This window comes from Gasterosteus aculeatus, chromosome 13 (assembly GCF_964276395.1).
Source record: "Gasterosteus aculeatus chromosome 13, fGasAcu3.hap1.1, whole genome shotgun sequence".
In the NCBI taxonomy this organism is placed as follows: domain Eukaryota; kingdom Metazoa; phylum Chordata; class Actinopteri; order Perciformes; family Gasterosteidae; genus Gasterosteus; species Gasterosteus aculeatus.
In genome coordinates this window covers 15,063,627-15,087,904 of record NC_135701.1, presented here as the reverse complement: position 1 = coordinate 15,087,904, position 24,278 = coordinate 15,063,627, and the positions used below count along the sequence as shown (strand labels likewise).

The 24,278-nt window shown below is 44.5% G+C and overlaps 4 protein-coding genes across 4 annotated transcripts; 2 read left to right on the top strand and 2 right to left on the bottom strand.

Annotated features, from left to right (window-relative positions):
* The first annotated feature begins 1,334 nt into the window (after positions 1 to 1,334).
* On the top strand, positions 1,335 to 3,480 carry aplnra (apelin receptor a). Its single transcript, XM_040196380.2, has one exon. The coding sequence runs from the start codon at positions 1,567 to 1,569 to the stop codon at positions 2,650 to 2,652; it is 1,086 nt and encodes a 361-aa protein (XP_040052314.2). The 5' UTR covers positions 1,335 to 1,566; the 3' UTR covers positions 2,653 to 3,480.
* A 7,397-nt stretch (positions 3,481 to 10,877) lies between these two features.
* LOC120831230 (4-hydroxyphenylpyruvate dioxygenase) lies at positions 10,878 to 16,231 on the top strand. Its single transcript, XM_040196537.2, has 15 exons — positions 10,878 to 11,423; positions 11,579 to 11,626; positions 11,775 to 11,801; positions 11,918 to 11,980; positions 12,320 to 12,424; positions 12,603 to 12,645; positions 13,155 to 13,237; positions 13,322 to 13,411; positions 13,521 to 13,624; positions 13,712 to 13,789; positions 14,404 to 14,566; positions 14,659 to 14,730; positions 14,814 to 14,936; positions 15,182 to 15,298; positions 15,411 to 16,231. Exons 2-15 carry the CDS (start codon positions 11,624 to 11,626, stop codon positions 15,519 to 15,521), a joined length of 1,182 nt encoding a protein of 393 aa, XP_040052471.1. The 5' UTR covers positions 10,878 to 11,423; positions 11,579 to 11,623; the 3' UTR covers positions 15,522 to 16,231.
* Positions 15,692 to 18,214, bottom strand: LOC144386309 (histone-lysine N-methyltransferase SETD1B-A-like). Its single transcript, XM_078086874.1, has 5 exons — positions 17,877 to 18,214; positions 17,676 to 17,801; positions 17,231 to 17,350; positions 16,645 to 16,782; positions 15,692 to 16,557 (listed from the first exon to the last, which is right to left on the bottom strand). The coding sequence occupies exons 1-5, from the start codon at positions 18,087 to 18,089 to the stop codon at positions 16,384 to 16,386; spliced, it is 771 nt and encodes a 256-aa protein (XP_077943000.1). The 5' UTR covers positions 18,090 to 18,214; the 3' UTR covers positions 15,692 to 16,383.
* Positions 18,215 to 18,343: 129 nt separating this feature from the next.
* Positions 18,344 to 23,645, bottom strand: LOC120831231 (histone-lysine N-methyltransferase SETD1B-like). Its single transcript, XM_078087431.1, has 10 exons — positions 23,277 to 23,645; positions 23,085 to 23,197; positions 21,911 to 22,942; positions 21,086 to 21,796; positions 20,867 to 20,983; positions 20,698 to 20,776; positions 20,411 to 20,601; positions 20,114 to 20,249; positions 19,637 to 20,029; positions 18,344 to 19,425 (listed from the first exon to the last, which is right to left on the bottom strand). The coding sequence occupies exons 1-10, from the start codon at positions 23,563 to 23,565 to the stop codon at positions 18,344 to 18,346; spliced, it is 4,143 nt and encodes a 1,380-aa protein (XP_077943557.1). The 5' UTR covers positions 23,566 to 23,645.
* Positions 23,646 to 24,278: the final 633 nt, after the last annotated feature.

The window sequence follows — 24,278 nt, the reverse complement described above, 5'->3', positions numbered from 1 at the left end:
TGGGGTTCGCGCAAGTTCACAAATAATATTATTTTTTCATAGTTTTTTTGCAGATGGTTTTGCTCAGTAAAGTTGGATTCCCATTAAGCAGAATTCGTTATTTAGGTTAGTTATATTTCTAAAGTTTTGTTTTATGGTTAGACAGTTATTCCAACACTACATTTATATAATACATACATTTAAATTTCTTCAAGTTGCATTCCTTGTACGATGCAATCAACGGTTTAAATAAGCAGGTTTTAACCAAAAGGCTCAATGAATAGGACTTAGAAATAGACATTGTTAGCACAGTGATGGTGTCAATGCGAGGTTTCCTTGTGTTTTTCTTTCAAACCGGTGCGTTTGCTTGTCCCTTTATTATGGAAATAAATCCCCTGACCTGGGAATTGAATTCACACATCCCTTGAGCTGCCCGCTGACTTTTAATCTAATCTTCAAACAGTTTGCAATTCACTGTCGATCTCATTACGTTGACATTTCAAGGCAACTCATCAAACTGGTAGGTTAACATTTCCGATAGAGAGGCTGCACAACATTGTAATCCCACAGTAAACTTTCTTTAATTGTCAATTTGGCGACAAAAAGAGACACGATGTGACACATTCCCGACATTTAGCATGTTTAACGGCTGTTTAAGTGGGATTGTGATGCAAAACAATATGAGTTGAAACGTCCAGACTTGTTCCAGTCAAATCTTATGACGAAGTCCCTGAAAAAATGCACTGCTGAGACGTTTTTCATGCTGATTAAGAAATAAAATATTACTCAAGCGACAGCAAGGCAAAGTTGTGTGACTTGTCCAACATCTGTCCGCTTTGTTTATATGATGTAATTTATTTACTTCAATAATGGGTAAATACTGATTAGATCAACTGTTCGATGACATTATCTCCATTCTTATTGTTACATTCCTAGCATTGCTGTCATTCATCTCAGAATTATTAAAATGATGTACAGGATTAATAGCTGTTATTTGGTACAAAGAAACAACTTTATCACTTTATCAACTTGATCCCATTATCAACTTGAATACTTTGATTAATGATCAATGTCTTAATCACCAGATTAAGTTGGATCTTGGCGATAAACCCTTAATATCGGGAACTTACTGAATTTAATCGTTAATTAAAAAGTCAGCTTTTTTTTGCAAATGCCTAAAAATGCTTATTAATTTCGCTTAGTTAAATAGCATTGGTTTAAGGGTTTTACCTGTCACATTGGGGCTCCTCGTCCTCCAGGCAGAGGGTTGGGCCCCGCCAGAGGAGGTGAGAGGGGGGGGGGCTGAGAGATGTTTTACTGAAGGGGGAGGAGGGGGTCGTCCTGGGAGGGAACCAGGGGTGTGGAGGGCCGAGTTTAAAAAGGCAGACAGCGCCAACAGTCACTCACTCTCTCACACAATCTGCCCTCCTGCAACTCCCAGCAGCAGTCAACCCAGCAGAACCTGCAGCTCCACTGATCCCTCTGACTTTTGCTCCGCTTCACTTCCGAAGACTCAGGAACTGTAAAGGACTCTATCTTTTGTCTTTTTTTCTGAGAACGGAGGATTTTTTTCTTTCCCACTGCAGCATGGAGACCACCACCGGGGAATATGGTTATAACTATGACTATTATGATGACAATGAGACCGCCTGTGACTTCTCAGAGTGGGAGCCCTCTTACTCCCTCATACCGGTCCTCTACATGCTCATCTTCATCCTGGGCCTGTCCGGTAACGGTGTGGTCATCTTCACCGTTTGGAGATCCAAATCTAAGCGCCGGGCTGCAGATGTCTACATAGGGAACCTGGCCATTGCTGACCTCACCTTTGTTATAACCCTGCCTCTGTGGGCCGTGTACACGGCGCTAGGCTACCACTGGCCCTTCGGCGTGGCCCTGTGCAAGATCAGCAGCTACGTCGTTCTGGTCAACATGTACGCCAGTGTTTTCTGCCTCACCTGCCTGAGCTTTGACCGCTACCTGGCCATCGTGCACTCTCTGTCCAGCAGCAGGCTGCGCTCCCGGGGCACCATGCTGGCGTCCCTGGGTGCTATCTGGGTCCTGTCCGGCCTGCTGGCTGTGCCCACGCTGTTCTTCCGCACCACCCTGAACGACCAAAGCAGCAACCGGACCACCTGCGCAATGGACTTCAGCCTGGTCACCTTGAACCAGAAGCACGAGTACCTCTGGATCGCTGGGCTCAGCCTGTCCTCCTCCGCCTTGGGTTTTCTCCTGCCTTTCTTGGCCATGACCATCTTCTACTGTTTCATCGGCTGCACCGTCACGCGCCACTTCAACAACCTGCGCAAGGAGGACCAGAAGAAGAAGCGACTGCTGAAGATCATCACCACGCTCGTAGTCGTGTTCGCCTTCTGCTGGACTCCCTTCCACATGCTGAAGAGCATAGATGCCCTCTCCTACCTGAACCTGGCTCCGAGCTCCTGCGGCTTCCTGCGCTTCCTGCTTCTGGCTCACCCCTACGCCACCTGCCTGGCCTACGTCAACAGCTGCCTCAACCCGTTCCTGTACGCCTTCTTCGACCTGCGCTTTCGTTCCCAGTGTCTGTGCCTGCTCAACCTGAAGAAGGCCATGCATGGCCAGATGAGCTCCATGTCCTCCACGCTCAGCGCCCAGACTCAGAAGTCAGAGATTCAGTCTCTGGCCACCAAGGTGTAGAGGGTAAAAGGAAAGGTGGAGCGTGGCCGGTACCAGCTCCGACCCCCTGGAACACTTGTAAAAAAAAAAAATTACTTTATGTGTCCGTTGTTCAAAGCTGGTGAGCTGAGATGATGAACTTTCACTCTTCACAGTAATGAAATCCATAATGTGTTCTTCCTGTATACAGCAAAGGAGGGATGATGTGTTTGTAGTGTGGATTTAAAGCTGGAGTCAGCGGGCTGAGCTCCTTGGCTGCTTTGTTCCTCAGATTCTCAGAGAAAAAAGTATATTTTTTGTTTTGTCCTGTTCTGCAGTCCTCATTTCTATCAGGGAAATGTGATAAAATTATGATTTTAGAAACACACACTGTTTTTAATTTACACAAATAAAATGTGTTTACACTGGATGAAACATAAAGCTGTACAGTATTTTCATACCATAGCATTGTTTTTCTTGTTCAGATCTATTGCTGTTTTGTTTTAGAAGCACTTGTCAAAAGGATATGTGAGCAGGGAACTTAAATAAAGTGGTGTCCTCTTAAAAGTGTCTTGTTTTGAAGGTCTGCAGGGGTGGTGGGGGGGGGGGGGGGGGGGGGGTAAGCGGAGAAAAGGTGTTGCGGCTTAATTATATAGTTTGTTGAGAGGAGACAGGGGGCAGACAGGCAGATGGCAGTTGACAAATGTTGTTGGGGAACAGGAACGAGCGGGTGGAGGGGTTTCACAGTGTACTCACAGCACTAAAAGAGGACAAAGGAACTCTGTAAATAAATGTTCCAATTCGATGTATATGTTTTATTTTTCAACATCACTGTAACTAACTACTGTAATAAAAAATGTGTTCTATGAACCAGGTTTCTTACATTTATTGAGAGTGTGTGTTTGTGTGTGCGTGTGTTAGAGTAAAAAAGCAAAATGCAAAGTTTGTTGACGCTTTTAAAAATGCACTTTTATCGTAAACATAAGAGGTTTCGTTTGGAAATGTAACTCCTGTAGTTTTACAACAGTTTCATTCGACTATCCTGTTAGTCCAGTGTGAAGTATCTCCAGAGGGTTCAAGCTTTGTTATGAATGCTTTGCATTCGGTTTACACCTTCAGACTAATAGATCTCTAATCTCTATTGATTCACAGCCAGTATCCAGACTGTAACCGGATTATGCAAATCGATCGCCATCCTGAGTGTGTATTCAATACTCGCTTCTGACTTTCATTCAGCTGTGGTACTCTAACTTTTTCGTCCCACAGTGGGTCACAATCAAAGGTGTTTGACTTACCAACAGTGTTTATTACCAGCAGAAAGAGTCATTCCCAAAAATTGATTTCCAAATGTTTTAAATTACAGTTGACTTCTTTTGAAGCACTCAATGGAAAACAGAAAAAAAAGACTCTTCAAGTCCAAGCGATGCAACGTCAACCAAATCCCACATGTTCACTGAATAATAGGGTCATTACCAGCGAGGGACTCTTCTGAGGGATCCTTGGGTTTGACAGTAATGAGCTCTGTTGGACATAATTACCGTTTAGAGATGGCGACGGCGGGGGGGAAGTGGGGCTCTAATTCTGGCAGAAGTCGGGACACTGAACAAGTCAATATTTGTCCCCGCTGACAAGTGATTGCAGTTAGAGCGGTTGTGGGGGGCTGGGCTGGGGGGGGGGCGTCTGACTGCAGATGCTCCAACACACTGGCCATAGGCCTTTGCTCGAGAAACTAGGTGAGGAATAGTTTGTCTCGGAACTAAAGTAACAACATGTGTGAAGCGGCGAGCACGTGGGGGCCGCTCGGTTCACTTCGCCTCGGTGTGTGAGCGATCATGTGTTACAAAATGCAGCCCGTTTTACAGCGGAGGAGCGTGAAGCGGATCACAGACGGGAGACAGGATTGCTTGAACATTTACTCATCTCACAGATGCCCATTTAGATGGATTTATGAGCGAGAGAGCCTCTGATACAGGCTTCTACAGCTTCGATACGAGGGCCGTGACCAAAAGCAGGCAGCCTTCATCTGGCTCATACGTATGATAATAAGACCGTGGAATCAGGGCGGAGTCGATCATGCATGCTGGACTGGCCAGACATGTTGTTGTTATTGAGATGAGCCGGGCTGACAGCTTGTCTGACGCTGTTAGCCAGCGAGTCCACTTTGGAATAACTCACCCAGAACACCAGCTGAGCAAAGCATCGGGGATGACACAAAAACCCACCGACACAAAAACAACAGTTGCCTCTGAATGCACATAAATGTGTTGGTGTGTGGCCTGTGTGACCTGTTGTGGATGGATGTTTGGATGTGTGGCCTTTACAGTGTTTCCAAAGAATTCTCAGAGGGAGTTCAACCATGTAACCCTGTGGAACCATAAAATGTTATTAGTAGAGTAGAGCACATAAAGAGGTTCTGACCATCAGTGGTTACTTTTAATAAAATAAAAAACATTTAAAAAACCCATCCTATTTTTGAACTATTGTTTTATTTTACCCTCTTTTATTTTGTGAACTTCCTGTCATATATTAAGAACACTTAAACTAATAGTTTGATCCTTTCCATCCAAAGGATAAGACTGGTGATAATATACAACAGTGTTGACAAATGTGTTAACAGTAAAAATCGTGAAAACAACAAAACCAACCAATATTTTCTAACTTCTGTGCCTCTATGTGGCTCTCAGTCCCGAATGAACAGGAACTGCTCTGAAACAGTTAATTTCCTCTGAAACAGCTGGACACTGTGGTTATTAGTTACTAAAAATAACGTTTTTTTAAGGGAACTATTTTCATCTGCATGTCAATACACGTTCGTTGTTCTGGTTTAGTATTTATGGCACTGGAATGTATGTGGGTTTGACTAAAAATAAACTAGAGTTCCGATGTTTATGGTAAAAAAAGGAGTACATTCATGTGTTTTAATACTTTTGGGGGGGAAATTGACACAAAGGAATCAGGCTTTTCCGCCTTCGCTCCGCATCTCCAGCCACATTCGAGGCGCACTCAGAGGAGGAGGCACCTGCGTTGTGTGTCTTCCGTGTGAGCTGCCACACCCAAATGGGACATCTGAACCGAAACGCAACTGCTCACCTCCCCTCAGATCTCCCTGCTGTTCAATCCCACCCAAGCAGCAACAAATGCACCCTGCATTGTGTGTGTGTGTGTGTGTGTGTGTGTGTGTGTGTGTGTGTGTGTGTTCATATGCGCATGTAAACAGAGATCTGACACATTCCGTGGCCTGTCAACACTAACCCTACTTTCTCCGTAGCATTCGTCCACCTGTTGCCCGACCATAACACACACACACACGCACACACATGCGCGCGTTAAGGGCATTTATCTCTCCACACAATCCATCCATTAGTTGGTTTAACACAGGAGAAAAGGGGAGTGGGAGTAACTTTCTGGCCAAAACCTTTGTCAAAAAGATTAAAAGTGTCTTTGGATTGCTTCTCCCCGCCTGCCTGTACGCGAAACCTGTGAATCTGGAAGCCAAGAGGGTCTACTGGGACCCGGGAAATCACCACAGAAGACTTGGTGGAGGGGGAATGAGGGTGTGGAAGTGTGGCTACATTTGTGCGTGTGTCTTTGTGGGTGGTTGGTTGCAAGTGTGTTTGTGTTTTTATTTTCCTCCTCCATCCTTATTTGGTAAAATTCAAAAGCCTATTCTCTTAATAATTCCTTCTTTTCTCTGTAGAAAATGAACATGTCGGATGTCGGATTGTTGTACTGGGAACCGTCTAGTAAGAGCCAGATTTACAGCTTTGTGATGAAAAACTGTCCAGAGGATTAAGGCTCAGTACCAAGTACTGTTAATAACATAACACGTCTGAGAGGGTGATGGTCCGAGTTTGAATCCACTAACAGTTCAGACAGCCGAGCTTCTGATCCACCAAAGCTTAAATGTTGCAGAGCTGTCTCCACCTCAAATATGCATTTTGCAAAGAAAGTGTACAGTGATTAAAGAATTGTGGTAATAAACTTTAAAAACTATAGCCATGACAAACAAATCTACTATAAATGTATCTAAATTAATTTGGACATCAAGAAGATTGGTATGGTTTTCTTATCCTACTACCTGAACTGTTTGTGATCAATCACATTCCAGAGCATTTGCAAACAGAGTCAAATGACCACAAATCTTATGAATAAGGCCTCACATGTAATGGAGTATTACATGTCTAATCATGCCTCACAAAAAGTGGTCGCTTGAGTGCCTAATACACCGACACTGTAGTCCCCCCCCCCCCCCCCCCCCCCCCCCCCCATGTGATGGCTGCAAATTGCTACCATGTCTGCTCAAGAATTGTTGAAATCAGCTTGTCTCAGTAATCTGTCTGGTTTAACCTGGAAGTGGCCTCTCACTGTAATTGTCCAGACCCTGAGAACAACAGCCTGGAAAAATACAGCATTTACATGAGATCAGAGTTTTCATGGTAATGTCATTATCTTTTGGCACGTTCCGAGAGGTGATCAGGAAACCTGAACTTTTAAATGGGTCTCCCTAAAGTCGCCTCCCAGTCATTGTTATGTGCGTGGGGTCATTTCCACTCCACCCGTTCCACAACTAAATGGATGAGGATTGTAGTCAGCTGAGAAAATATATGTAGATTTGCAGGACACAAAGACTGGGGTTAAATTTATAACAAGCAGCACAGATGTGTCTACCTATCTATCTTTGTTTGTATGAAAGCCATGAACCAGCTGCATGGTGCATATTAATGAGCCCTGCTGCTGGTGAAAAATCGTTAGGCACGAGACGCTGCTTCCGAGGACAGCGCGGCTTGGCCAGACCTGAATGTGGTGGGTTCTCGTCCTCTCCGGATACGGTCGCTGAGGGCCCATCGTCCCCGATGCACAAAGATCCTCTTCACATCCCTCTCTATCCCATCCATTCAGAAAGGGCCTGCCTCGAGCCACACGGCTCCCGTTCCTGCTTCAGGGCTAAATGCATCTCCTGTCACTGACTGGTCCCAGTGCCAGTTCAGCTGCTGGAAGCACTCAGGTGCTCAGGTCCCCGCGAGTAAATATTAGACGTATATGACAGGGTTTCGGATCACCTTCCTTTCACAACTAACACCTTCATGAGCTCGGAGCGAATACTATGCGTGCTTTTTTTTTAACAGTAACAGTTTTTGTTGCTTTTCTGAAGCAAGACATGTCACTTCTTCTGCAAAAAAAGAAATTGACAGATAAAAACATCATGGTGAGAAATGATTTAAATAATGTAAAGATCAAGCACAACATTTAGTCAAATTGTTTTACACATTTTGCATGATGCCCTCCTCTTTCAACTTAAGCTTATCCAATCAACACGCGTTCATACTCACTCATTAGTTCTCCATCAGACAACTCATTAATTCCAAAATTCCTCTTCAATTTCATTCATTCATCATTCATCATGCAGCTACAGCCAGTTATAAAACTGCTCATCTCTCTCTGTAGCAACGTGACATCCACAGAGATGCGATTCTTTACAGCCCAAATGAATGAACTGCTGCCATCTGTTGGTTGGATGGTACAGTTAACCAAAAATATGTGTCCTTCCAGGCAGAAGTGTCAGGCGATATGCTGTAGAAGTTATTATTTAAAGTTTTTTTTCACACCTTGTTGCTCCTCAGATATATGGCAATGAGATTATTGTAACACTCATGGGACCAATGTTTTCATTTTAAGTTGGTTAAGTTAGTTCATATTTAGGGAACTAAATTATATAAACAATATTTTCAGCTGAAGCAAAAACAAATGCATTCACTGTTTTGAAGTAAACGAGGAATGTCTTTTCAAGCTCTCACAACATACTTTATTAGTTTTTACCATTATTATTGCTATTTTCAAACCCACTTTTAATTTATATATTAAAACAGTAATAGTATAGTAATATGGCTGAAAGGCAAACCAGCAGTTGAACAGGTACAGTGACATTCATGAATAAACAATAACAGAGGTTCCATACAAAAAGAAGACAATTTTGACCTAAATGATTTGTTTGTTATTGCAAAAACAACAATTATTCATTCATCCGAGAAGAGTCAGTTTCCTGTTTTAGCTTTCCGCTGGACGTCCTTTTTGTGCTGACGGAGTGGTGGGCAAACCAGGGGCGGCGGCCTGCGGCTCTGGCCAGGCTTGTTGGCTGGTAGGGGGAGCGCTGGGTCCCTCAGCAGGAGCAGAGAGCCTGCACCCTTCGAGGAGCACAGCGTCTCCGATTTGGCGCGCGGGCCAAAGACAAATGGGGCACACGTCTTAGGGACGATTGTGGTCATGGTCCGAGTCAGGACTCTTCCTCGTCTGGTTGCCAAAGTCTTTTGTGCGTTGTTTGGACCTTTGCTCTCTTGCTGCTCCTTGCGATTTGGTAGATTGCTGGCTTGCAAGCTCTGCATTTTACAGTCCAAGTCTTTCAGAGACTGGTCAGTGTAGGCCCGCATTTCTTTAAGCACCTGAGAAATCTTTCCCTCAAACTCGTCCTTTAAGGCCTTTTCACGCGCCTCAAACTTTTTTTCGAAAACCGCATACTGGTCCCCTCCCTTTAGATCCATTGCAGATTTGCTCTCATCAGTCAGCAGGTCCGCCGGTTCCCCCTCAGATTCTCCGTTCACCCGTGCAAGCTCCGTTTCTCTGTCTTTGACTCTCTGCACCAGCTCCATCATGCTGCTCTTTGGGGCCTTCGTACCCACCTGTGATCTGATCTGGTTACCTACCTTTTGGAATGCGGACTGGCTCTTTGATCGTGTCTCATTTTCTGCAGCATCGCTGTCTTCCAAACATTCCTCTTCCAGATCCACAGAGGACATTTCCCCTTCTGTTGTTGCAGCATCATCTTGCTCTTGCATACCATTGAATAGTATTTGTGGATTTATTTTTGATGGAAATTCACTCATTTTTGTTTCTTGCCTTGACGCCTGTTCTGTTCTCTTCGTCTGAGCTACAACAACAATGTGGTTAGTGCTGGTGTGGGAAGGACCTGATTCACTGTGGTGTTTATCCTTAGAGAGACTGAATCCCAGGGGACTTAGAACTTACAGTCTGGTGCAATGACGCATTATGTATGAGATAACATTTAAAACATTGCAGTGAAACAACAGCCATCCAAATTCAACCCGCTCAAAAGTGCAATTCATGTACAGTTATTGATTAGAGGCGATTATAAAAAACCTTGAAGAAATACTTCTGCTCTGGTAAAGCAGTACTTAAATGTAAATACGACTCTCTCAGTGGCACTTAAATTATAACAAATACCTCCCATATCACATTATTTATATAAACATACGTAGTTATGTAATCCAGCTCGTATTACTTCACCCATGAAAACTGCGTCCTTCTGTCCTCGTGTGTGTGGTTGCATCCCATGACGATGAACCTTCTGGTAACAACGTGAAAAACAAAGGTCTTCGGGGATCGGCGCAGTGGGAGCAGCATGAGGTGTGGGTTCAATATTCTCATTAGTGAGCTGTTACTGGAATGTGACGCTGCAACACGCAACTAAAATGTGTTTTAACAACACATTTAACAACATTTAACATGTGCTCTGGGGAGGACTTGACTAAATATCTACTCTAAGCCGTAGCTAGTGGCCTCTACATAGACGGGGTTATCAGGGTTATTAACCAAGGCATGAGTGTGAAAGCTGCTTAGCTTCAATTAAATTGGAAATTTGTGCTCTATAATTTGAGCACACTGAGGTATCACGGAAAGTGCGTTCTCACACGTGTTCATCCTGCAACAACGGTTTGTTGCAGTTCTGTTATTGATGTCATAACAGAAGCCAGCAGTAGGCGCTGCTCTAGGCCACAGGGTCTTTTTTTCTCTCGTCTGCTCATTCAGATTAGATAGATAACTAACTAGAAGCAGGACATAAACTGCTCTTCATCTCACAGATATAAGAGAACAGAAGGAGATCTCATTAAAGCTCAAAACAAATTGCGATAATGCATAAGTACAAGGACTAGTAGTAGTAGTAGTAGATTGTCAAAAAAAATAATAATACACAACTTCAATTTAAGATGATGAAGGAAAAATACTAATACACATCTTTCTCACCTCCCTTATCCTGTTCCTGATCCCGTTTATCTCCTCACACTGCTCCATCCTGACTGCTTATATTGCTCACTGATATTTTATTCTGCAGCAAGAAGGTGCGACATGTACATCTCTCTGGCATTTAAAGCCCATATGTGCTCGAATTTGAACAGACAAATACCAAAAGGACAAGGTATAGCCGGACAAAAGGGAATTAGTTTTATTTGTATGAGATTTAATAGAAAGTTAAAGGACATAATAGTATAGAAGTAATGTAGAACCACTTTATGAAGAGTAAAAGCTGCCCTGCATCGATTTTATTTGTCTGATTAGTCTGATTTCATACATTTTTCACATACTGCATGTCTTTTTGTGCGAATTAAACCCGTCAGCTGCACTTTGGGAACAGCGGAAACCTGTTAATTCAACCTGCGATGTCACAAAAGCTTCAAAAGTTCAAACACTACCAAAGGATTTTTGAGCAACAGTGGCTTTGCTTACTTTTCTGTAACTCTTTAACTGACATAATCCCAATGCGCCGAATGATCGATGTGGAGGGGGATTGATGAAAGGGGGGCAAAACCTCAGCTCCAGCACGGCTGGCCAATGAGAGTCCTGCATGAGTGAACCTCCTCTCACAACTAAACAGAAACACATGGCTTGCCTTCTGAGAACCCCTGTGATTCTAAATGAATGTGTAAAAACTGGTTTTGTATTTGGGATGGATGAGGAGAGGGTATGTGTTATTTACACTAAAAGAATGTGCGAGTGAATTAAGGGAGGAGATCAGACCAGTGGTACGTGAACGTTTGTTTTTTGAAAGTCATTGTATAACAGCGAAAGTGCATGAAGAATCAATACCACCCCTCCGCCTCCTCCCGCTCCTCAAACATCTCCTCCTCACCGGTGGGTGTGGATCTACAAACTCACTTCTCAGCTTTTCAATTCACAGATTCATAGTTGATTTCATTCTGACATTCAGGTCAGCAGGAGCAAGATGGTGAGTTACATTTCACTGTTGAACTATTCTCAAATTACCTTTCTTATTGCTGTGATAAAGAAAAGTTGTGTGAGCACCGTCATAATATCTGCATGGTTGTGGTTTTTCTCTGTAATATAATGTTGATGATGTGCTTTTATCTTTCTAGACAACATACACAGATAAAGGCGAAAAGGTAGGCTAATAAAACTTCAAAAAAATTCTACCTTTTAATTGTTTTTCTCCCTTTTGTCCCTTTAAGGGTTTTGTCTACATATTTACCAAAAGCTAAATCCCTGTTCTCGTCCTTAGCATGAGCAGGGAAGGTTCCTCTGCTTTGATCACATAACATTCTGGGTTGGAAATGCAAAACAGGTAAGTGAAGTCAAACTGCTCCATGTGCATTTTTTGGGACGCATCACATATTTTACAAACAAGCCTTCACACAGATGACGGTGTGTAGACCAGACTCAAAAGTAGTTGGCCATCCTGAGGGTTTGAGGGGGCAAAGCACGTAAAACCCCAGAGTACAAACATGTGATGCAACGTCTGCACAGACAGAAAAAACAAGCTCTCCAAAATTGGCACATGGAAGATGGCGCTTATCAGAATGTGTAAATCTATTGACATGATGCCAACTTTCAGTTCACTGTGACTTTCAATGAGAGAAATTGAGAGGATTTTCTGTTGATTATAAAACATTGTCTTCAACAGGCGGCATCATTTTACTGCAACAAGATGGGATTTGAGCCTCTGGCTTACCGCGGTCTGGAGACAGACAGCCGTGACGTGGTGTCCCACGTAGTCAGACAGGGAAAGGTAAAGAACCGACACACCTGACACAAGCACCGAAATATGCTGAAATACTTTTTTGTTTTCCACAGTAATGTGGATTGTAACACTGGCATTAAATAAACAGCTTTTAGGACTCAAATTGTTAATTGAAAATCAAATGATAGAGAAGGAGGGGTTGATGTTTTCACTTTGTATTTCATAGATCATTTATGTGTTCTCGTCTGCCCTCAATCCGGGAAATAAAGGTACGTAGCCTTTCATAGCTGAAGTACTTATTTCCGTTTGTCCACATCACTATTAAGAATACATACTTTATAAATACAAAACCATCAAAATTGTTGCAATTCCATGAATACAAAACACATTTGTTAGAGACAGCAAAGAGAGGAGGTGCCACAATACAGATCACTCATATTTTGGCAAACCATACTCATATAATTTATTATACTTTCTAGGAAATGTTTCCTCATGGTTCTATTTGTCCTGTTAAATATTTTCTTGAAAATCTAAAATCAATTGTAATACCATAAACTACCTGCTGGCTCATTTTGAAATGAAAAAGAATTGTGAAAAACAGTCTTTCGGATATATCCAGACTTGCTTTTGTCAAATTAGCTCCAAACAAACTTTTAGTGTGCATGAAAATGCTGTTAACCATAAAACTTGGCAAAAAAACTACATTTAAATCATTATGTTAGACACATGCATAAAATGCATTAGGTGCTCAACAAAAGAAAAATCTCATATTTTTCAGAGATGGGCGACCATTTAGTCAAACACGGGGATGGAGTAAAGGATGTCGCATTCACAGTGCAGGACTGTGACTTCCTCGTGCAGGTAACACTACAGATTTTCATTTTGCTGCATTGTCCTATATGCTATAATGTGATGTATTCACTTACCAAATATCATTGTACGCAGAAAGCCAAAGAGCGAGGTGCAGTTATTGTAAAGGAGCCCTGCACCCTGCAGGACAAGTACGGTAAAGTCAGGCTGGCCGTGCTTCAAACGGTAAGACTGAGCATGAATCCTACAAACTTACATTAAACATTTAGTCACTATTTCATTATACCACATTAAGAAAATGCCACAGTTGTAGACCTGCTTGTGCTTGTTGCAGTATGGGGACACCACGCACACGTTTGTGGAGAGGGCCGAGTACACCGGGTTGTTTCTGCCGGGCTTCCAGAGCCCCGACTTCAAGGACCCTTCACTAGCCAAACTGTGAGTGTACAAAAAGTCACCAGAATGTTCATAGAAGGATGAAGACGGGATGACAGCTTATGGTTGTGGCCTTTTGCTTCCGTGCAGGCCAAGTGGAAAACTGAACTTCATTGACCACGTTGTGGGAAACCAACCGTATGACGAGATGGTCCCAGTGGTGGATTGGTAAAGGATGCTCAACTAATCAACTCATTATCTTAGAGTTTAGAAGCACTCAGCGTGTCACGCGTGGAAACTACATACTAGCTCTTCTGACCAGTGGGGAGGCGCCAGAGGACGTCTGGTTCCTATAAAACTCCCCAAACGAGTCAGTGGTCAGCATGACTTTGCATTTCTTAAGAGGGTCTCCAGCAGTTTTACACATCTGGATTGGGTTTTTACCATCACGTAGACATGAAAAGGCAGGGAGAGGCGGTTCTCTAAAGGAGCCTGCTCATTGGTTGATGCTGGAAAGAGGGGTGTGACTTTGGCATGAGACATTCTGATGGGAAGAGCCTCATCGAACTTGCTCTTAACCAATAAAAACTCATCATTCGTGCTTATCAGTCTGTAATTCTCCAAGTTAGATCCTCGGGCGGTAATAGCGACAGTTCTGGCCATGTAAAGAATTGAAATACAACCTTTGCTGACATCAGAAAAGCACCCTAAAGATTAGAAATGCTTCAACATACGTTATATGTTAACAATACAAGAGGCCTCTTCCAGTGTGTTGGACCCACCATATGAGGTTTGAACTTGCACCACTGCAGCTTTTTGATCGCTGCTTTTGGATCCAACAGGTATCAGAGAAACCTTCTCTTTCACCGCTTCTGGTCAGTCGATGACAAGCAGCTCCAGACCGAGTTCAGTGCCCTGCGCTCCATTGTGGTGGCAAACCACGAAGAGACAGTGAAGATGCCCATCAACGAGCCTGCCATGGGGAAGAGGAAGTCTCAAATCCAGGCAATGTTCTTTGCACCTTTGAGTGTGGACTTGTTTACTTGCACAATACTAGTTAAATAACAGGTTTCCTTTCCATACATTGTCACTCACAGGAATACGTGGAGTACTACGGAGGTCCGGGTGTGCAACATATAGCCATGAACACATCAGACATCATCACCGCAGTAAGTCTACAAAGCGCCACGACTTTGTGGATGTATTCCAAAACACAGCAGCTATTCATTTATGATTAATTCCTTCTTTGTAGATTCGTAACCTAAAAGAGCGCGGCATGGAGTTCATGTGTGTGCCGAACACCTACTACCAACTACTCAGGAAGAACTTGAAAGGCTCAAAGGTCAAAATCTCGGAGGACCTTGATGTTCTGCAGGTCAGAACTAACATCATTCTTTAACAGAATTGGAGGACAGATGTCCCTTTGAACATCACGTTATCTTTGCTCAAAGAATTGATTGTGTTTTGTTTGTCTCCTTTGTTGACTGATCAGTCACGTCTACTGCTGTAATGAGCCAACAAAATAGTAAACTATTCAGCATCAGCAAACAAGGTGGAGAAATGAATTACCAACGATGGATTTTATAACAAACGTTATCTTGTGACCTACCTTGTGTCCAGGAGCTGAATATCTTAGTGGACTACGACGAAAATGGCTATTTACTTCAGATCTTCACAAAGCCAGTTCAGGATCGCCCCACTGTCTTTTTGGAAGTCATTCAGAGACATAACCACCAGGTGAGGGCGCCACCAGATAGATAACCGACATCCTATTCGTCAGTGAGTGAACGTGTAGGCGAGGAACGAGGCTCACTTTGCTGCCAAAACTCAACACGTGGTTTCTCCACAGGGCTTCGGTGCAGGAAACTTCAAGGCTCTTTTTGAGGCCATCGAAGCTGACCAGCAAGCGAGGGGAAATCTGACCATCCTGACACCAGACAGAGTGTCAAAGAACATGTGATCCCTGTATTGTGACTAATATACCGTCTGAGTATCAATTAATCAATTAACTATGACAAGACACTTTCTGTTCATGTCCGTTTATCTTTTTAATAGTTTAATAGTAATAATGTGCCACATCAATCTGTAACTTGCATGTTTTATTACAAAGTAACATATTTTATCTGTCAAAGGGTACTTTGTTTTAATCTCCCCAATGATTATTACTGATAACTGAATGAGTTGTTTGTATCAAGATAGAAGGAAGAGTTAATCACAACTTAATTACAATGCAACACTTTTTAAAATAAAATGTTAGCAAGAAAACTTATATTGGTGATACAAGCTTGACTCAAGCAAAAGACAATTTAAGCTCCCAAAAATGAAAACATGTAACTATACAGTTTGTTCAGACAGTTGGAGCAGAACAGACCTCTCATTGCAAAAAAGGCCTTTGTATGAGAATCAGAGAGCCGAGTCTTTCACTCCATGTGGGGAGAGAGAGCAATTACAATGTGTGAATCTGTGTTCATTCATTCACAACCAACTGTAATTTATGATATTGTTTTACCAGATAATTGAGTTTTTGTTTTTCACAGTGATTACCAGTATTTAGAGGAGGCAAACTACAACTTCATTACTTCATGCTAGACCTCCATTGATAATACATTGCAGTCTTACATGCTGTTTAGTACAGTTTATTAAATCATTACTCCCTGAGCAGCACCTCCACTCATGTGCAGTGTTTTTTTGAGCTCCTCAAGCGCCTCTGTAGACCGTTTTCAACAGTCTTTGAATAGTGTTGACACATCTGCTGGGCCAGTGCTTACATTGTATTGCACCAAAGGGAACTTTGAATAGCCTCATAATCAGAGCCGTGGAGATCAGTTCAAGGATCCACGACAGCTATCCGCTTCACACAAACAAGGAATCTTTGTTTCCTCAATGGGAAACTTGTAGTCATATGTGATTTCTTCATTGATGCTTATCGGCTGTCGTGAGTATATCACTATCTTCTTCTCAGAATCCACGGTGATGATCTTTGCATAACAGTTGGGCTGCAAAACAAAAAGTGTATTCTGCATTAACAATCGCATTTAACATCCATTTAATCCCTTTCATCTCCAACCTTACTCCTTCCTCACATTGCAGCTGTGGTTGATAAACCTGGCTAGGTTCCCAAATTTAGTAGCGTCAATGATGGTTTCCTGATCGACCCGGAACAAATAGCTGCTTCCAATGCCCTCCTCCTCGTACCTCTGCTCCCTCATGTCAGCGATGCCCTGAGGAGGTAGAAAACAGACGTGCCAATTGATGCAATCAATGTCTCCCTCCGCAAGCTCTTGGAAAGTACCCAGAACAACCAGTGGGTCCCAGGGGCCCACTAGGCCAAGTCAGGGGACATTTGTTACTAGGGATACTAATTGTATCGTCACTGATTTCTTCAGTCATTTTGAATTCCGTTCACAAGTTGAAGATTTGATGTTGTTATCAATTTTATATCGGTTAAAATATCATTCCAGCCTGGAGGTAAGAGCGCTTATCGGAGATCTAATGCTGTAGGTTTACCGGTTGGTTTAAAGCTCCACCCATCTGATGAAACATTTTTAAATCATTGGAAAAACAATCAATTTAAGTCGAAAATTTGTATTTTTTTAAGCAAATCCTTGTTGTTAACAAGAGTTGAGAACTTTTTTTCCAAGCCTAGAAATAAATTTGGGAATCTCTCACCTGTCTGATGATTTGGCCCACATACTCAATCACCATCTCATCTGCTGCTATTGGCTCCATTGCAAACAGGCCCCACTCGTGAATATGACTCCGGCTGAAACGAATCCTCTTCTTTCGGAACTAATACAAATGGTGACAAAATACGGCAAGTGTCATTTGTAAACGCGGCTCCAGCGGCTGCAAATACTTACACGAAAGTTCACTGTATTACTATCTTCCACCTGGGCTACACAATCCTGACCACAACAAGGTCTCTGCATTCGACAGTCTTTCTTTTTTGGTCTCAGATGAAGCCTTTTCAGTATTTTGTGCAAAACAAACAGATCACATTCATCGTTATTGTAAAATGCACATTGAAATGAACCCACCTGAATATGTACACAAACACCGACAACAAATTCCTATTAGATCCTTCTTTCGTGTAGTTATCTAACAGTTGAGTTACCTTCAGCTGGTTGAACTTGACCAGGTCACTATCACAGCTGAAAGTGGACAGCAGGCGACGCTGTTCAGACCTGAAGTCGGACCCTGCACGCAGCGAGATGGGCTGCCGAGCTGGGATGCACATCCCCTGGGGAAATATATGAAGATATTAAGCATCGGACTGAATAAACTGGGCAGAGAGATCATTTAACCGTATTAATACCTGAGTACTTGTAGGTGGAAGCTCCACGTGGAGGTATTTCATTTTATCTTTCCTGCTAATTTTGTAGAATCCTTCGCTGCGAGCAGAACCGGTCGTGTGTTTTGGCTTCCAGGATTCATGCTCCTCGCTCATTTCTGTGACGACTTTTGTCAGTGAGCAGCAGTTAAGGATTTTAAAGCACAGGTTAGCTACAATACTATGTGTCAAGCACATAAGGATTTGATTTATCTGAATTCGGTACTTATGTGTTCTAATGACAAACCTTCCAAGAAATGTGCAGAAAAACGGCCCAATTGATACATAATTATTAAATCCTATTGGCTTTTCCCACAATGTACAATGTTAAATCACAAGGGGTTGATTTATTAAGATATTAAGATATTTTTAAGAAACATAATACATGCGGGAATTAACAGTCTGTGACTATGGTCAACTCTGTTCAGCTGCTTAGTTCCCTTTCTGTAAACTCATTTAAATTCCACATGTAACTCTGTTAAATAAAGGATATGAGGGTGAGCTACCCACAGGGTGTCACTGATCCACCCGAAGCCATTATCCCGCGCTTGCAGCCTTTCATATGCAGACCGCAGCAGCCTTTCATCTTCTTCATCCAGGCCTTCCCTCCAAACACTGTGGAGTATCCTCCTCTCCTCACACCGTGAACGCCACCTGTGAAGGCGACTGCGAAAGGCGAGAGACCCATCGGTTCTGTTCAGTGATCTCTGCCGATGATGGATTCTCCACCTTCTCTTGAGCCTCCTCCATCGTTTTCTCCTTGACGACCACCTCTCTCTCTCTCGACTGTTCTCCTCGTCCAGGCACCTGGGCACGTTCTCCAGTCCCTGCAGGGGCTTCTTTTTCACACCTGGATTGATCCACGTGTCCTTTTCATCAGCGGAGTCTGCCGAAGACTCTGACAGGCCGCATGGAGAGGACACTGGGATGGGAGAGAATCCGGCAGGGTCACATGGCGGGCGCTGCATCGTCGTCACCCTTTGTGTTTTCCTCCTGTGGACCACAGCTCTGCGGGGTAAGACGATGTCTCTGCCAGGAGTCCTCGGCGCTGTGACGTACGGATTGCTGGGCAGGTACGGCTCGGGAGGCAGACTGCAGCGAGTCGGCCGCATCGCTGTGCTACCCGATGACGCGGCTGTCCCTCTGCCCGGCGTTGCTGGAGCTCTCCCTGAGGCGTGCCGTGGGCGGCCGGGTGCGTCCTCTCTGCCTGGAGTTTTGGGCGTATCCTGGTACGACGGGTACGAGGCAGGGACGTCACAGGGAGCTAGGTTGAGCTCGGTGCCTGTTGGAGAGAGGGAGAAGGCTTCATCGGCAGAGTCCTCGCTTCCCGGTTCAGTCACTATCCCCTTGCCGGGTGTCTGAGGTCGTTCCACCTCCTCCTCCGCTGGGGAGGTGGGTTTGCTTCTCATCAGAAGGTCAGGGTCACTGTCCAGAAAGCAGCCAGTAGGAGTAAGTGGCCTCACGTTTTCTATGTTCCCAAACAACTCTTCTGTCCAGTCGGGGCTTTCCATCTCCACATCGAGGAGTAGCCCCACTGCCACACAGATAAACAGGAACAACATGACATATGTATATTTTCACCACCGTTTTCCCTAAATACATGTGTTTTTATCCAAAACCTACACCTTTTTTACAATACTTGTTTTTTTACAGTGAAATAACTATTACCTACCTATTCTAAGACTTATTGATGATTAATCATATTAATATCAAATGTCACCACCACTTCTACTAGTGTACAGCACCTGGACATGCGATAGGGGACGGGGGCCGTAGAAGGCTCGGAGGTCCGCTGGTTTGGAGATCCATCATAACATCCAAGTCAAAGGTGTCTTGTTGATAGGATCTGTCGGGGTTCTCCTCAATATGATCTGGATCCGACCAGTCCTGGAGGCCCAGCTCCAGCTGAGCACCAGGGGTGAACGGGGCCGAGGGAGTGACTGGGGGCTCAAGTTCCATCGGCTCCTCGTCTGACGATATGACAATACACACACCCGACCGGTCAGCCTCCTCCTCTTCATCTTCCGGACTGAGGTCGGAGTAGGAAGAGTCCTCGAAGCTCTCTGAGAACGAGTCGGAGGAGTCGAGTTCTGACGAGTGCTCGCTGTCCTCCGAGGAGCTGCTCTCTGAAAAAGCATCTTCAATTGAAAAAAAGAAAATAATTTAATCACAAGTAAGTAAATGTTCACAAGGAGTTTAAACTGCATGATTTGTTAACGTACCGCTCTCTAAGCACTGCACTCCATCACCAGTTTGGGAGATGACAGCATCTTTATCTTCTGTGTGGTTTCGTGCCAGCTCCTTTTCTTCCTGAGGGCGATTACCGCCATCATCGCCATCGTCATAATCTCCATCACTCTGAATAAAGCATAAGTTATATCTTAGCAACCTTATCCGATTAACCATTTTCAAGGTTTTGTTACCCATCAAGATGTGATTTAATTAATTTTGGATTAAGAACTGTAACACATGTCTGCTTTGTTTGTACAGGTTTTTTTTCGTTGAAAATCCCTATTCACCAGATTTTGAGGCTCATCATCAACTAGCACAACAGGCTCCCTTTTGTCTGATGCTGTTTCTTCGTCTCGAGGATCCTTATCTTCGTCTTTCCTTTCATCATCATTGTCACTGTCGAGCTCGTGTGGTCTTGCGTGTCTGCGTTTGGCTCTCTCGGATGCAGCTGTCAATTTGTCATCCCCCTGTTTGACTTCTTCATGGAGGGAGACAGCGACACAATTGAACAGTCAGAATAGACAGACGAGTTGTAAGGTCAACCATGAGGGTACATTTAATTAAAAGCACCAACCTGAGCTTTCCTGAGAAGAGCACAAACTATGTTCTGTCTCTTCTGTTGCAGCAGCATCATTGGCTCTTTTCCTTTTTACCTGCATGATGAGTTATTTTCCAGTCCATTCATTTATGCATCACTCGGGTTGAAGGGTGGCGTGTTTCATATAGTGAGCAAAATACTTTACCTTGAAGGAGGGCAGTGGAGGTTTCTTGGCCCGGCCAACGATGTGACTGGGGGGATTTATTAGTTTGTTCCTCCCTTCAACACTTGCTGCTCCACTTTTCAAAGGAGCCACTTGTGTCTTGTGAATTACATAACAATAAACTGTTAAATACACAACTTCATACGGTCACGGGACATTTTTCTTATGCTAACCACTTATGAGATATATGGAATAGCTCACCTTCATTCTTTTCTCTTGGCACTCCCACCAGTCCTCAAACGCCTTGAAAGCGATGCCTTCAATCATTCTGCGCGTCATGTCCTTCTTCACGATTGACTTCAGTTCATCCATGATGACTTCTAAAACTTTATCTATTGTGACTTTATGAGGGTTTTCACGCACAGGTGCGTAATCTGGTGGTGGCACAAATGGGTTAAACCTGGGAAAACATGGAGCCGGCCAAGGGAGTACAGGTAGTGGTAAGGGCGCACTGCCGTGCATTGGAGGATTCCTGGCCAAGGGGTATGTGTGCACGGGGGGTGGAACTGAGGTCAGCGGCATCAAAGGTGGAGGGGGTCCGAGATAGGTTTGTGGGGCAGGAATAGAAGAAGGAGCCGGAAAAGGTGGAGGAGGAATGGGGATGCCAATACGATGACCCGGAGGTGGGATCCAAATAGGGGGCGGGATGGGGATGGTGCCATTTGGCAGCCGAGGTGGGACGGGTGGAATAGTTCGGGGAAAGGGAGGGATGGGGAAAGGGAAAAGGCTGACTGGGGGATGGAAGCACCCAGAGTTAATGGAAGGTGGAGGTCTGGAGGTATCGAGTTGAGTGGTGCTGTTGAGAGAAAACAACGGTGGCTGAGGAAGAGAGGAAATCTGTTTTGTAGTCGTCAAAGCGCTGGAAGGTTGGTTGTTTGAGGGCCTCTTGCTCTCATTTGCTGCAAGATGGTCCTGGGAATGTCACAAACAAATATGAATTTGCGGCAGCGTATGAATACTTTCATAACAACATAACTACTACTTTTATTGTCATCATTTGTTTATGAAAAGATCTAGAGGAGTTACCTGTGGACATGAGAATGACCTGAACCTTTCTTCCTCTTTTTCGTTGTTCCTTTCAAAATGCATGAGTTCAGATGGAGACTCTGAGTTTCTTGTTAAAAACAGAACCGCTTGAGTGGTTTCGTCCTCTTCATTTTCAATGAGCGATGTTGAACTGACATCCAGCAGATTATTGGAGGAGCCACAAGAAGTCAGAGTGCCAACCAGAGCGTCCTCCGGGAAAGGGGGGGTGTCGGCGGAGCAAGGTGAGGTCGGGCTGTCCTGAGAGTGCACATCAGTGTCATGAGTCTTTCTATCAAAGTATGAAGGGTCAGACATCCGGCTGTTGATCAGCAAACTCTCAATTCGAGAGTCCAAACTCTCCACCCCTGGCTGGGGGCTACTCGGGGAACAGTTACCAGCAGATGGAGATAAGTGGGTTACGCACGCATGGGCATCAGGTGGGGAGGACGCTGCCGTCTGCCGGTCAACCGTGAAATTAACGCTCACGATGCGAAGAGAATTGCCGTTTTGATGTAAAGCCCGAGGTGTAGTGCCGACCGCGTCTCTGGACTCCTGACAGGGGGAGGCGAGGTTAAAGGGAGCTCCTCTGTTATTGTGAGATGAGGACTGTGCATTGTGATCCCACAGAGCGAGCTGCTGGCCGCCGGTTTGTGTTTGGGCCGAGAAAGTGGGCGGGGCTTGCGGCTGACAATGTTTCAAAATAAAGTTGAAATCTGAGACTTCGCCAGATCCCCTGGGCCACCGAGCAGATTTACGATGGCAGGGCTCGCGTCTTAAAGGTTTGTGAACACTATAGCTTGACGACTCCCCCTGGAGAACTGGAGTTGCCTGAAGACTGGAGTAGCAAGAGTCCTGAGAGAGCGGAGTCACAGACAAGCAAGGCGTACGGGGTGTTCCCTGAGAACGTGGCGTGAGCCCAGAGCTGCAAGGCGTATCCTGCCAAATACTGGAATAGGCTGTGTCCAGAGAGAGGGGGGTGGCGACGCTGTAGGGGCTGGAGATGCTCCCACGTCGCTGTGTGGCTGCGCTGCCCTGGAGGAAATGGACAATGCAGAGGTCATAAGTCAACCTGCTGACAATAATCATCCCTAACATACTTAGGAATGGATCGGCTGGTTTATAGATATTGAATATGCGGTTACTTCTCAATTATGAGCAGCTCGCAAATATTTACCAGCAAACTGTCGATTAAGCTGTGAATGGCTCGCTCGCTGCCGCCCACTGGCAGCGTCCACGGAGTGTAAAGGCCGCGTAAGAGGAGCTGGAGATACCGCGCTCGGTTTTCTCCTGAGGAAGGTTGCATATTACAATGAATCAACAAATTATATTCGTAAAAAGAAGTTGGAAGGTGTTTCTAATCAATTACCCTTAGGATCAATTTCCACGTGAATGACATTTCCCATCACGGACGTCTGATGCAGGTGCTGAACTGCGTCCTTTGCAGCTCGCACGGTGTCAAAGACGACCTTTGCGATGCCTAAATGCTTCTTGTTCTTGGGATTGTAAAAAATCTCCACGTCCTCAACGTTCCCATGTTTATTGCACATGTTAGTCAAGAAGGTCTCCCTCACATTGTCATTCAACCCGGAAAACGTCACTTCTTTGGGAGGAACAGGACCAACATACCATTCATCTAACTGAAAAGACATAAACATGCATGATTACCCTCATTGCTATAATGAGCATTTATCGCATTGGCACCGGCGAGAGATTACCTTGAATTTAGCAATGGAAAGCTGCGTCTCGCTGCATTTGCTCCACAGGCGACTGACGCGCGGATCTCTGACCGTCTCCACAGGAAACAGACCTAAGTCCTCCACCTGTCGGAGTAAACAACACCCGTCACTGCAAAGACCAAACACGCGTGCTTGTTTGGCGCAATAGACAGACAGACGATGTCCAAAGACGCTCACGGGTATGTTGAAGTGCTGTCCATCGTAACGGTACACTTTGTACAGGCCTTTTGTCAACGCGGGGTCAATAATCAACTTGCAACTTCTCCAGTGCTGCGGCGGCGTGTCTCTCTCTGTAGTTTGTTGTTCGCTTTCCATCACATTCGTCAAAACCTGGAGAGGAAACACACACACAAAAGCACGTCCCGTGCGCTGTCACGTAGGGCCGTCGGCGAGCTCACATTTTCTTCCGCCGCTGGAGGCAAACACGCCCCGACAGGTGATGGAGAGCATCACCTGAGGCGGTCTCCCTTCTTCAGCGGGCGGCTGGTTGCGACGCGTTCAAAGATACCGCGAGTTAAGTCGAACAAAAAGCAATCGTATCTTGCTTACCTGTTCAAAAGTGGTGTCCTTTGGTGGGGCAACATTGTGGAAGAGCTGCTGCGATCGTCGGTGTTTCTCGCAGTCATTCGCGC

Excerpts from the sequence above, each read along its gene's own strand:
- aplnra (XM_040196380.2), top strand. The coding sequence starts at position 1,567 with ATGGAGACCACCACCGGGGAATATGGTTATAACTATGACTATTATGAT.
- LOC120831230 (XM_040196537.2), top strand. Across the intron at positions 11,802-11,917 it reads ACACAGATAAAGGCGAAAAG|CATGAGCAGGGAAGGTTCCT; the intron begins GTAGGCTAATAA and ends TCTCGTCCTTAG. Across the intron at positions 13,412-13,520 it reads GGCTGGCCGTGCTTCAAACG|TATGGGGACACCACGCACAC; the intron begins GTAAGACTGAGC and ends TGCTTGTTGCAG.
- LOC144386309 (XM_078086874.1), bottom strand. The coding sequence starts at position 18,089 with ATGTGCTTGACACATAGTATTGTAGCTAACCTGTGCTTTAAAATCCTT. Across the intron at positions 17,802-17,876 it reads TTCCACCTACAAGTACTCAG|GGGATGTGCATCCCAGCTCG; the intron begins GTATTAATACGG and ends ATATTTCCCCAG. Across the intron at positions 16,558-16,644 it reads TTATCAACCACAGCTGCAAT|CCCAACTGTTATGCAAAGAT; the intron begins GTGAGGAAGGAG and ends TTTGTTTTGCAG.
- LOC120831231 (XM_078087431.1), bottom strand. The coding sequence starts at position 23,565 with ATGTTTATGTCTTTTCAGTTAGATGAATGGTATGTTGGTCCTGTTCCT. Across the intron at positions 20,250-20,410 it reads ATGATGAGCCTCAAAATCTG|AGTGATGGAGATTATGACGA; the intron begins GTGAATAGGGAT and ends TGCTTTATTCAG. Across the intron at positions 20,030-20,113 it reads AGTGCAGTGCTTAGAGAGCG|ATGCTTTTTCAGAGAGCAGC; the intron begins GTACGTTAACAA and ends TTTCAATTGAAG.